Source organism: Cynoglossus semilaevis, chromosome 18, assembly GCF_000523025.1.
Source record: "Cynoglossus semilaevis isolate Cse_v1.0 chromosome 18, Cse_v1.0, whole genome shotgun sequence".
NCBI lineage: Eukaryota > Metazoa > Chordata > Actinopteri > Pleuronectiformes > Cynoglossidae > Cynoglossus > Cynoglossus semilaevis.
In genome coordinates this window covers 12,056,881-12,070,440 of record NC_024324.1, presented here as the reverse complement: position 1 = coordinate 12,070,440, position 13,560 = coordinate 12,056,881, and the positions used below count along the sequence as shown (strand labels likewise).

At 39.4% G+C, this 13,560-nt stretch overlaps 2 protein-coding genes and 1 long non-coding RNA gene across 6 annotated transcripts in view; 2 read left to right on the top strand and 1 right to left on the bottom strand.

Moving 5' to 3' along the window:
- Nucleotides 1–2,464: 2,464 nt before the first annotated feature.
- Nucleotides 2,465–7,533, top strand: LOC103394515 (tRNA selenocysteine 1-associated protein 1). 4 transcript variants are annotated; one of them, XM_008331857.3, is made up of 9 exons: nucleotides 2,465–2,657; nucleotides 3,804–3,901; nucleotides 3,961–4,075; nucleotides 4,635–4,684; nucleotides 5,396–5,527; nucleotides 6,159–6,275; nucleotides 6,371–6,587; nucleotides 6,672–6,708; nucleotides 7,249–7,533. In XM_008331857.3, the coding sequence occupies exons 1-9, from the start codon at nucleotides 2,634–2,636 to the stop codon at nucleotides 7,407–7,409; spliced, it is 951 nt and encodes a 316-aa protein (XP_008330079.1). In that variant the 5' UTR covers nucleotides 2,465–2,633; the 3' UTR covers nucleotides 7,410–7,533. The 4 variants fall into 4 exon arrangements, with proteins under 4 accessions (XP_008330079.1, XP_008330082.1, XP_008330080.1 ...); XM_008331860.3 differs by having other exon boundaries at nucleotides 2,466–2,657; nucleotides 3,976–4,075; XM_008331858.3 differs by having other exon boundaries at nucleotides 2,469–2,657; nucleotides 6,377–6,587.
- Nucleotides 7,534–8,558: 1,025 nt separating this feature from the next.
- LOC103394513 (uncharacterized) lies at nucleotides 8,559–12,680 on the bottom strand. Its single transcript, XR_523155.3, has 3 exons — nucleotides 11,904–12,680; nucleotides 11,004–11,096; nucleotides 8,559–8,660 (listed from the first exon to the last, which is right to left on the bottom strand). It is a non-coding gene; the product is annotated as an uncharacterized LOC103394513 (long non-coding RNA).
- The window catches only part of tmem200b (transmembrane protein 200B), a 9,489-nt gene continuing 4,492 nt past the window's right edge, over nucleotides 8,564–13,560 (top strand). Inside the window, exon 1 of the mRNA XM_008331856.3 lies at nucleotides 8,564–8,704. The gene's annotated coding sequence lies outside the window, so the exon portion shown is untranslated. The remainder of the gene's footprint in view (nucleotides 8,705–13,560) is intronic.

The following is a 13,560-nucleotide window of genomic DNA, read 5'->3' as shown; positions in this document are numbered from 1 at the left end:
GAGGCGGGAGTGGAGAAGACAAACAGCGTAATTGCAGGCTCCTCCACTCCCCCCCTCAGTGACCTACCACCCATGAACCACTGCACCGTCACTCCCTCCAAGAACCACTACATCCCTGCCCTCCTATACCCTTTTCTCAAACCCTACCACCCCCACTCCCTCACCTCATTCCAGCTCTGGTCAGGGAAGGCACCAGGCCCGGACCAGGTGTCCACAGCTACTAAAGACCTGCACTGCTGAACTCAGCTCAACTCAGAGAGCACCGAGGACTGGACTTCACTTATACTGAAAAGTCCACCAACATCTGACACTTGAAGGCTGACAGTTTTTCTGTAGAATCTGCTGAGGAGGCTTCACCCTCCAATATTTATATTAGTCAACCAAGAACCTGGCTGTGTGAACAACACGTATATATTTATAAATATGTGATAAATATCTAGTGATAATAACATCACACCATTTCATTTGTTAATATGTAAACCATCAGAAACACGTTTTTCACAGTGAGGTACTTGAAATATTTCAGAATCAGAGAATTCTAGGGGAACACGGCTTTGGATTATTACAATGAGAAGCAAGGTTTATTGACATTAAATGTCAAAAATGTAGAATTAGCGTAAAAGAAACAGCGGACTCTCTTTATCCATTCCTTAAAACTAATTTAAGGCTTTCACCAAGAGGTGTTTGATGTATCTGCTTATTTAAAGAGAACACAGTACACCACGTCACATGACAGCTTTATAAATAAAGATTTATAAATAAATCTGTTTATACATTTATAAATAAAGACTTATGTTAACTTTTATTTGAAGATATTTTATCTGAAAGCTGTGATATGACGCAGTGTACTGGGTTCTGGAAGCGTGTGAAGCGTGATCTGTAAAAAAAAAAAAAAGTTGAAGAAGCAAAAAAGGGTGAATAAAGAAAGACGTTCATATGCTGCTTGTGTCGCTTTGCTGTTTTTTTTGTTTGTTTGTTTGTTTGTTTGTTTTTGCCCCTGATTGGGGCACTGTGGTTAAAAAGGCTTCAAACAGTATATATATTCAGACTTTCTGTATATATATATTCAGACTTTCTGTATATATATTCAAACTTTCTATATAATTAGACTTTCATTATATATATATAATAAGGATTAACTTCCTGAGTGGCATGCCATAATATATATATAATAATATTAACTTTATTTGGATAGCACATTTCATACAATCATGTAGCTCAACGTGCTTTAACAGTTTGAGAAAAAGAATACACACACACACACATATATATATATATTTATATATATATACATATAGTATGTCTAGATGCCTCGCGGTCTCTGTTGTCTAGTTCTGTGTGAAATGAAGCCGTGCCGTGGTCCCTGCTAACAAAACGCAGAATTCTATAGTGGGAAGTGGTCTTTAAAATTCCAATACACGGGTTCACACATACGCAGGTCCATGCCAGGGCAACTGATGCGCCCCCAGGGCATAATTGATACGGGCCTTTGCACCTTTCATTAAAAAAGGACCGAAAGCGCGGTTTTCGACTGTAGCACGCGGAATCCTACGTCCGCGCTTCCCCCCAAAAATAAGATGACGTGCGGAGTCATCCGACCAAAGATCACGTTTCCATTGTCTTTTCGTCAGTCCAAGATAAGCTCGTGCCCGGAAAACTCGTTTTTGCACAAAACTGAAGCACGGCTTCTTCTTCGCCTGATACAGTCTCAGAGAGAATTTTTTGATGCAGCGACGGACCGTGTTAACCGACAGCGTTTTTTTAAAGTAGTCCCGAGCCCACGTCGTTATGTCCATCACGGTGGAGTGACGGTTTCTTATACAGTACCGCCAAAGGGCTCGTAACTCACGCACATTCAGCAACGGTTTCCTCCCTTGGCCCTTACGCACGGAGATTTCGCCTGTCTCCTTAAATCTTTTCACAATTTTATTGACCGTGGACGGCGACAGGCCTAGGTTCTTCGCTATCCTCCGCTGAGACACGTTGTTTTTTAACTGACAGACAATCCTCTCGCGAAGTTCTGCACTAAGGGGTGAGCCACGACCCATCCTTGCTGAGAAGGGAAGAGTCGTCTCCACGGTCCTCTGGAGATTTTCCTTGATGGACCAGTTCTCCTCCCCCCTCCCCCCCTTCCTCCGTCGTCATTTCTTTCTTCTTTCCTTCCCCCTTTCTTTATTGGAAGTTCGCAAACCGTCGCGTCTGTTGCTTTACCGCCACCAACAGAACCGGAGTGTGGGCAGAATGTAGTAAATACGAATGACGTATGTCCTGTATGTGTATTACAATTATTTTGTTAATTATTTTAAATAAATCAAGACTCTTAATCAGAAACGCTGAATTAAAAACATTTAGTCGTTACTAAAAAACGTCAACGCCATTAAAATTTCCAATTCAACTGCGTGACGTCGTTCTCCCGACACCTTCAATAGTGATATTCTTGTAAACTGTCTCTAGGTGGCGATAGTGTGTAAATCGATCCTATTAGCATTTTTATAGAAGAAGTACAGTGAGCGTTGTGTCGTGTCTTGGCTATAGCAGTTCTTTCACGCGTTGTGATAAAGTTGTTTTTTGCTGAAACTACAGTTTATTATTGCACATCATTGCGTCACAACGACCAAGTTTTACCCAACACCATGAGTACATTATGGATGGGAAACGTAAGTAGTTTTGGTGAAACTTTACTGTGTGTGTGGCCGCTTTGTTAGCTAGCTTCCAACTAGCATTGAGTGCAGCTAAACAGGAAACCATTGAATGTAACAATAATACAAATACAAGTTTAGATCTTAACACCGTTTATTGATAATTACTCTTACCTTTGGTTGTTCGACGTAGCGAGGATAGACTATATACCACGTTTTTACGTACAATTTAAACAGGTATTTCACCCTACCCTCACTTGTATTTGTTTTCTAGAAAGCCTGTGACGCACTTAATATATTAATTCATGCTCAGTCGTTTTAGCATGAAATACTACCGTGTAAAGACCCCCATGTCGGTTTATAATCCACAGAAGGGGAATATTTAACAATATTATCTTATTGTTGAATGTCTAACTTATAAGAAAGGTAAAATGATTAACTTCATAGTTTTAAAATTAAAGAACAGCCCGACTGAGTTAGCTTCTTTTGTCCATCCATCCATTTTCATCCGCTTATCCGTTACCGGGTCGCGGGGGCAGCAGTCACCACCCAAATCACATTGCACCGTACCAAACCTTCCTGCGGGTGGTGAGTCCACTGGAAGGTCCCAACCGCCCTAACCGGGATTCGAACTTGCCCAGGAGGTGAACCCTGGGGTTCCACACCAATGACAGAGACATTGCCTCTGGGCCAAAGCGCCAGCTTCTTTTGTATTATGATTTAATAATAGTAAATAAATAAATAAATACATTCATACGTCTTACGCAGGACAGGTGAAGATCTAGCTATAACTCATTTTATGAGTAGAAAAATTCATTCATGGTTAACATTCATTCAAAAACCTGTTAACTATGCCCATCGATTCGTTTATTTTTTTAGAAATGCTGCTTCAATATTAATTTTATTTTTGCAGTAATCTTTGGTCATTTAGGTTTTACCAGGCAGATTATATTATGATCAGCGATCACAGAAACAGAGAAAGTTTTTATCAGTGAACAGAGCCATATCTTAGCATATGTGTTATGTGTTAGATTATATTGTAAATACGTTCTGTATTTGTACAGATTTACACATAAAGCACACCTGAACAATATCTGTAACAGTGTTTGACTTGATTTTCTCTTTACTTTTTTAAAACGAAATTCTAAATCTGTTGCTCCGCAGCTGGAGAGCTACATGGATGAGAAGTTCATCATCCGAGCTTTCTCGACCATGGGCGAACAAGTGGTTAGCGTGCGGATCCTCAGAAACAAAATGACTGGGTGAGAACCACAAAAACCAGCCGCTGTTAATTTTACAGTTATTTTATTCTCTTATTAAGTATGTTGTCGTCTAGTGGTGCCCTGGGTTACTGCTTCGTTGAGATGGCGGATGAGGCCACAGCTGAGAGGTGTCTACGAAAAATCAATGGGAAACCTTTACCTGGAGCCAGTCCAGTAAGGAGAGCATTTTTTTGTTTACTTTTGTAAACTTATAGTTTATTTTTACTATGCATGTTTGTATATAGTGTTCCCTCTTTATGTCGTGGTTCTCCTTTAGCTCCCTCAGAACATCCTAGATTTTTTAAAATCCGATCTGGCAACATTTTTGCTATATCATGATATTTTACGTTAAATACATTTTTTAAATTTTCCAATATTTTCATTATTTTTGTGACTCTAGCCTAAAAAAACAGTATATAGTATATAAATAAACGAAAAAATATTTTTGCAACACATACATACAGTACATGGTAATGCAATGTAAATGAGATTTGGGGTGGGAAATCATGCGTGACGTGTATGTACAGTATGTCTGATGAGCATTTAATTAATGTAGGGTAATGACCTAAGTTGGGCACAGGAGGGCACTGTTGTTCGATTGTTGATAGTGTGGGTGAGGATCGTAAATGGTTTTAAGCATTTCACGCTGGGGCTTGGCACGCAACTACCGCGATAGGAGAGGGATCACTGTATACCACTTCCTTAAAAAACTTGTTTTATTTTTGTATCCTAGCCCACAAGATTCAAACTAAACCGAGCCAACTTTGGGAAACAAGACACAAGGTAAGCCCATGAAGTAAAGCAGGTCAATTTGACTTTCTTTGACTGTTGTAAACAATATGTGTAAACTTGATATTCAAATTTTTTGAATGTAGTTATACGACTTAACATAAAAGCATATTAATATCTCATTTAAAATGTTCTGAAATGTTTTTATATATATATTTTTAATATGGGTTCTTTCTTTATATTGATCTTCCATTACTTAAGCTTAGCTAGTAGTTTTGCTTAAGCCAGATGTTATTGATTATAAGAAAACAAGTGCCCATAGTTCTGAAAAAAAAAAATGTCAAGAGTTTCATGTAGGATTTTGGGAGATTACAAAAATTATAACTTTCAACTTATATAGAGATATCAATTTATTGGCAATTTTAGAGAAGATGAGTCTGGGTTTACCCATGCGCTATGGAAAAATTGCAATTGAACTACTTGATGTTTTATATGTTTGATAGAAATCCAACAGTTCAGCAATATTGATTTTTTTTAAAAGCTATTTTAGGTAAGCTTATTTTTTAATTTTTTAAATATTTTTTTAAATAATTAACTAAGTCTTATTAACTTCGTACATTATAATTGTTTGTGATGTTACTGAATAATATAATGAATAAATGTGAACTTGTATTTTAATTTAAAAAATATTTAAATAGATTTTTAGAGAAGCCTACAATAATTCTGGTTTATCGCAAAAATAATTCATTTCATTTGTTGTTACAGTCAACTTTATTCGCTGTTTGTGGGAGATCTAACTCCAGAGGTGGATGATGGGATGCTTTATGAGTTCTTCTACAACCGCTACCCCACTTGTCGTGGAGGAAAAGTGGTGCTGGACAGCATGGGTAATTCAAAGTAAGTAGAAACATGTCAGCACGTGTTATGAAAATGAACCTGATCATAATAGGCTAAATTGTTGGCAATATTGTCACGAAATAATTCCACACAACTGTAAATTGATGAACTTGCAACCGAGACTCGGATAGGAACAGAATGTGATCAAATACCGTAATTTACGGACTATAAGCTGCTACTTTTTTATTTTAACCCTGCAGCTTAAACAATGATGCGGCTAATTTATGAATATTTACGGGCTAACGCAGCTCATACCACTGGTGATCAATGACTTTTCTGGTAGGCTACTGTGTGTTATACTAGTAGCGTATGTCCGTAACGGTAGCTAGTTGGTTATACAGGAGCTGTTAAAGCACTGTTTATGTATTGTGGTGTTCAGTGTGGCTGATATTAAAGGCCCCAACTTCCCTGTTTCTATTCACCTCTGCTGCGGACAAGCACAAAGTGAAGGGAGTTAGCCTCCGAAGCTAATGTTAGCTTTGGCCTTAAGTCTCCCCTGTGCATTCCAACTACCAAAAACTGTATTCACTGTTTACAGAAACACCATCAAATTATGTGTTCTTAAAATTCACTAATGTACTAGTTACTTTAGAGGAGCTCTCTATTAACTCTTTTCTGTGATTCTCTGCAGAGGCTGTGGATTCGTTCAGTTTCCCGATGAGAGGCTGCAGAAGCGAGCGCTGGACGAATGTCAGGGAGCGGTGGGACTCGGTGGCAAACCTTTGAGACTAAGTCTTGCTGCTAACAAGTGAGAACTTTTTCTTTTTAACTTTTGTCACAAAAACACGTTCATTTTCAGCCTTCGAACCCTTATTGACGTGCTTTCTTTTGTTTCTTGGGGAGTTTAAGGAACCGGCCACCACAGCATCAACAACAGTCAGACAAAACATGGCAGTCTAGCTCAAATTATAGCACTAGCTACGACCAGTACAGCCAATACAACCAGTATGGCCAGTATCAGCAGCAACCATACAGTGGATATTACAATCCCTGGGGCTATGATCAGTCTGCATCCGGGTACTACCAACAGTACGATTACACGCAGTATCCTGCAACACAGGTGAGCTGTCTCTATGACACACTAGTGGATTTATCAATGTTTACTGATGTAATTAGTTCTAAAACATTTTTTTTTCTCCTTCAGGAAACAGAAGCTGTTGAGGAGGATGATGGACTTGAAGGTTGGTATTTTAGTAATTTTACTGTTTGGTATAATGATGGTTGATCACAACATACTACAGGGTGAATCTGCATAGAGTTAGGCTAACCAACCCTGACCAGCGATTGGTCCGTGGCACACATTTTCCGGTCTTGCATTCAATGTCAAAGAAAAACATGACACACTCACAAGCTGGGGCTAACACATCATTAGCTTGGTAGTACAAAATGTAATAGTGAACCAAGAAAGCTCTAGGCTCATTCTTTGTTATATTACATGTGGGAGCTACCACCAAATCCACCAAGTCTTTCTGAATAACAAACCTAATCCAACACTTAAAACACCATCGTCCAGCTGAACATGCCCCATTCAAAAGAGGCTAACAAGAGGATGTTTTAAGTCATGTCGTGCTACATTAGCAGCTAGCTATGGGCTTATGTCATAGTAGAAGTTAGTTTTACCACTAATGTCTGAACAAGTAACGTCAGTTAATTCATTATTATTATTGTAATTATTATTCTTCACTTCAAGTCACTTTATAACCATGAACTATGTGTCACAGATCCAAACCCACAGCTGGACGTGCTAGAGGCCAATAGGAAGTACATGGAGCATAGCGAGGAGCTGTACGACGCCCTCATCGATTGTCAGTGGCAGTCTGCAGACTTTTCTTCACAACAGGAACACCTGATAGCCAGTATACCAGAGCCTATAACTTGCTGAGAGACAACTGAACATTTCATCCCTGTACTGGGAGTGATTTTTTTCTTTCTTTTTGATGTTTGATCGTAGGGACACAAAGTGATACATTTTATTAAATTGTATGAATAAAACTAAATGTGGTTTACATGTCTCTGATTACTGTCCTAACAACCTGATATTTTGATGCTTAGATACTATACTCAGGATAGGTCCAATCCAATATTGGTTTCCAGATTGATCCAATACCTAAGCTCAAATGCTCTACTTAACCTTACATGACGTGGGATACTTTTACACATCATTATGGGATGGACAATACAAAATTTTAAAATATTTTATGAAAATCTACACATTGGGATAAGAAAGTCACGATAATATTCTTTAAGAAAGAGTTAAATCCCTTGTAAGCAAATGAGAACAAGTAACTGTCTATATAACTTTACTAAAGTCACACACCACAATACAACAATTTAAATCCAACGCACCTCGTCTTTTTTATTTAAAAAAAAAAAACCCTGATACGCCTTGTTGTCCACAAGGTGGCGACAAATAGCCATCCTTTGGCTATTAGGCTGCGTTAAGACTTAGTGAATCGGTTACGTAAGTGCTGAATATAAACTTTTACTGAAGTGAATGCACTTGTAGTAATTGTTAGATGCGTGCCCACTGTATTACTGCAGACTCTGTGGCCGTGGCTGTGGAAACACCGTATCGTTACATCTTTGGCGGGGTGGATACTTTTATTTTGAAAAAAAAAAAAAAGCGGAGGTGTTGACTACTGCTCGTTTGACTCTCTGAGGGTCTCCGTGAAGCGGCTACAGCGCTGGGAGAGCGCAGTGCAGAGCGGCTGCTGCTGGACTCTTCTTGTCCTCGTGATGAGACAGACAAATGACCACCTCCATTCACCCCGCTGTCTTGCCATTTACTTGGACAGCATATATCCCCCACAGCCTTGGGTGCTGTTCACCCGCAGTGGCAGAGCTGTTCTGAGCGTTCTAACTGCAACAGGATCGGAGGCAAGTTCCCACAAGTGAGTGGCTAGTGGACTCTGATTGACAAAGGAGTCACGGGGAGACTGGATTGGGACGAGCATGTAAAAAGAGACAGTCCTGCTGGGGTTGCTGCTGCAGTGTTTTTCTTCTCCACAACCATCACAGATAATGCTGCTGCGCTGAGGAATGCAGCAGACACGCTCCAGTCCGTCTGTCTATTTGTCAGTAACCTCCAAGTAGCAGCAGCAGCAGCAGACGTTAGAATGTCAGAGGAGATGATCTGGAATGACACGGCACGTCAGTCCACGGCTGTCCTGCGCTGAGGTAAAGATTTAACTCCTTTCATCATTCTGGCTAATTTGTTTAGATTTGGTCTGATATCAAGTTGAACCACATAAATAGGGGGATGTACTATTTTACCACACCCTGCTGCCAGTGCCATATCTCTGTCTGACACCAGGAAACCACAACTTCAGACAATACATAAAACACGCACGCACGCACGGTAAAAGAGCAAGATCTCATCAACGCGTGATGCATATTTTACTGCATAAACACACTTGACTCAGTTCCTGGTCAGAATAGAACAGAAAATTGTCACAGAGATTGTTGTCTATATTGAAAACACTTCTTATTTGTCATTGGGATAAACAATTGTACGTAATAAATTCTTTTAAAACAGTAACAATAAAGTGAAATACCACATAATGAATAGGAAAAAGTATACTATACACAAAGGTACTTTTGTTGTGTTCAAAATGTTATGATGCCTTGGAGACACTGTACTGCGAATTCTAGGAGATTCTGAAAATGCAACATTTCAGAACGAAACGTAACAGTTCATAGACGCGTGATAAAATTCCAATTTTATTTTAAGACTGTAAACAAAACCAAGGTTTGCAGAAATGTAACGGAGGTGTTGGATTTTTAGGTGAAATGCTGTTCATAGCATAGTTCACAAGCTGAAAGTTTTAAAGCACGAGCCACACAACATGGATGTGGTAAAAACAACAACAACAAAATACTTATAACAGTTTTACGAGCCGACAATTGGCCAAAATCCATGTAAGGCTTTAACCTAATTTGGAGTCAGTGGAAAATAGCGGTTTCAGTTTACATAGTAAACCAGAGTGAGACTGTGAATACAAGCAGATAAATGAGCTTACTCCAGTGTAAGGCTGGCCTCAGCCAGAGACCGAATGAGGAGCCAAGACATCTTACAGCTGCTCAAAATTCAGCCGTGCTCCTTCACGTGAGGAGGAGCCAGTTGAGTGTCTACAGGCATTTTGAGGAGGTGTTCCTAACATGCGTCAGGGAGGACTACTTCAGGGTAGACGTAAAACATTTGCTAGGCTTTCTTGCTGCGACCACTGCTCCAGTAACTCAGACCTGGCGGCTGTACGACTCATTTATTAGCTAACAGGAAATCCTCCATAAAACATTGTTTGTTTGAAGTTTGTGTGTGAAAATTCTTAAAACTGCCCAACGGCCTAATTAAAAACGTCTACAGAAATCCTTATAGATGGTAGTTGTAACATGCAGACATAAGAATGTTAGCGAGCTACAAGTTGTTGCCCATGAGTGACGCCCGAGGCTGCTGTCAGGACAAGCAGTAAGGCTGCAGAAGATGGTGGAGGCAGGTTGTGTTCCAAAATATATTAAGATGAATATATTACAATATAGACCAGGTTATTTGACATATTTCATACTAAACACAATTGGCAGATAATTTTGTTTAACTGAGACAGACACAGAAAACCTTGTAAAACAAGACGAGATTCATTGTACTCCCAACACTCGCATTAATTCCCACATGCCTACAGTATCCAAAACATGAACTAATGAGGAGATACCCACAAACCAGTGTTCTGCTTGGAACCATGAGTTCTGTATAAAATTAGACGGCGCCTTGTGTGTTGCGCAGCGAGGAGGTGAAATGACTCAGTTGTGACAAGTTCCACAGTCAGCACGGGGAGAACATTTTACAATGGCTCTTAAAAATACGTTGAACCAAACAGTAATCCCAATCCGAGCATTAGAAGCTGTTCCCCCCCCCCCCCCCATTTTCCTGGTTTGTTTATGGCTTTGTGGGAGCTGAATGAGAACAGCACATGTGCAAGAGTTTCCCTTGCATTTGTTTGTACCTCAGTGAATTTACAAGATCCCCACAGACACTGACCCACCAGCTCTGGAACAGTGTACGAAGGTTCACTAGTAACACGAAAAACTCCTGCTAGGCTGTGTCTGGGAAACTAGTCATTAATTTATAGTTTCTTGACTTCAGACACGTATCATTTTAACTAAATCATCAGGGCAGACGAGATGACTGTGCATAACTTAGGCCTTCTTATTTTCTACAGTGAAGCCGTATCTAGAACTAGTATTTAATTGTATTTAATTGAATGGCTTTTCCATAACAAATCATTTTACTGTTGTAATGACTAAGTAGAAGGATCACTGCCATTACAGTACTATCTTTTTTTTTTTTTTTTTGGACACTACTTCTAGTTTGAATAAGCAGTCATCCAGGGTCCAGGAACAGATTAATCAATTTTACATTGATTCCTATGAGGAAACAGCCTTCAGGAACGAATTAAGTTCAAAAACCGAGGTTCCACTGTACCTGTATCTCCTTGCCTGTGTCTTTTCCTTCAGGGTTCATCAAATACGATTGGGATCTCGTCCTGGTCCTTTCCCGTCCTCTCAAATACCTGACCTATAGACAAGGTCACATCTATTACATTCTACATTCAGATGCATTTGTAAAGGTTTAAATGTCAAAACTCACATCGCATCAACCTTGATTCACATATCCTAAATCTTTATCTCAAATCTCAGTCTTCTTAAGTTTAAGTTGTACAACATTGAACATTTAAGAAAGCCAAAAGTTCCAATATGAGAAGTAAACATTAAAGAACTCACATTTTCCCTGTCCAGGTAAACAGTATCTAAGTAATACTTACATTCAAAATTGATCACATTCACAACAAAATCAAGATAGTAACGTAAAATATAAGTGAGGAATGACGAACGGATGAATGAATGAGCCAATAATGAATGAATGAATGATGGGATAGGTACCAAGAAATGCACGCAGTGAGTTGTTTTGAGAGGTATCAAAGAATAGTACTTCACTAAAGACCTACTAGTGTGAGGAGAAATGACACCAAAGATTATCCTAATGTGCTAAAGACCTACTAGTGTGAGGAGAAATTACACCAAAGATTATCCTAGTTATTTCAAACTCACATTAAAATAAATTAAGGTCCTTCTTTAGTTAGCACTTACAAGATAAACTATAACTACAATTATAATATAACTTTGGAATTCATAGCATCAGAGCAGCTAAAAGAGGCACTCCTTTCTCACTGTGGTTTCGTGTTTCAAGCTGAGCACTTAATGTTAAGAGTTTGTAGCGGCTCACAAAACAGAGTACGTGATTAGCCCGTGAAACACCGAATTAGCATTAGCATGGACGATGTGTTACAGCCGTTCTTTTTCCAATAAAAAAAACCCGTCTTACCGACATAACTCGTCCCCTTAATTCAGTCATTACGCTCAGGACTCACAGCAAGTGTACTGGTCTATCTTTCAGAGTTTACTCGCCATTTTCTCCCCTCTACGTCCATTTCGAAAGCTAATTTCCTTCCCGCTGTTTATACTGGAAACACCGAAGAAACAGCGCGTCTGCACCTCACCTCCTCACTGATAGGCTGAGCGTGAACTGCGTAGCTCCTGATTGGCTGTTGTGGCTAGACCTTCCTGCATCCGAGTGGGATTACGTGAACCAAGTGGTGCATTCAAGCATAATAGGATATTTTTGTTGCCGATGTGCACAATTAAAGACTATTTAAATATACACTCTTTTATCGGTATCTCATTATGTTTTGTCCTCACTAGTGCTATACATATGTGTCGCGTCTGGCGTTCCATGGGGTTGAAAAATTTGATAAATGGCACACCGACAAACGTCACCTGTCAGCCGCTTTTTGAGAGACAAAAAAAGAAATAAAACAGGCAAATAAAACTAAAATATGTAAATAAGTACATAAATCAAGTAAACATTTTTTTTACAACAGTACCATAATCTTCACATTTAGAATTACATTTTAAAAATTACCAAATTGGCCGACGTCTGGTTTAGAAGGAGGCAAGCTTCCGTCACTGTTTGCAGTAAAGGCACCGTTTCATTGCGATTCTGTCATTTACTATAAGCCTACTTATGCAATAATTACGAAAATGATTCCACAAATAGACTCAGCGTCCAAGACCCCTGTCAGCAGTGTTCATTTTATATATTTTTATATATTTTTAATCCTTTAACCTATCTTTTTGTACATTTGCAGAAATATACATCGAGATACACAAATGAAGAATGTGCAGAATTTTGTTATGCTGTTTGAATATACTCTGGGACATTGCAGTAATGAAAGCAAATATCCTGGGGCTGCCATAAAATACTAAAAAACACGACTTCTGCTCGTGCAGTGGCCCTCAACAACATGGACAGATACCCCCTGAAGAGACTAAACATTTCTAGCCATATTTTTACATAAGAATAAAAATCCCAGTAACACAATTATCTCCAAGTTTTAGTTTACTCAAAATGTATCTACTCAGTACTAAACCCTGTCTTGTTTATTTGAACACAACCCGGATATACTCGCAGGAGTAAATTATTCTGCTTTTCACTGTTGTGTTGATAATAATAAATCATAATAAGACCAATTATTTGCTGTAATTAATAATAGTTCATATTCAAACAGAATAAGTGAAATTATCATTGCACCTAAATGATCTCTCATGCCACAGTATACCAGTGGGGATCAGCTTTATAAACTACTATAAAGCATGGCCCAGATGGCACTTGGGACAGGGGGGGCATGACCCTCTTTGATTCATAGTGACCTCGCCCCTCCGCCCCACCACCATCTCTTCATAAGGCAGCGGTTCTCAATTACTTTCGGTCATGACCCCCCCCTGGGGATATAAATGTTTTCATGCCCCCCCCCGATGACATGTATATTTTTATCTGTACAAACCACTTCATGAGTTGCTGCCACCTAGTGACTGGAGGCTTGTTATCATTCAAGCCTTACAGCAGTGCTACACTTATGTCCAGCGTGCCATATACCATCGAAAGCCCCTCGCGCCCCCCCGGCCCTTCACCCTGGGGGGTC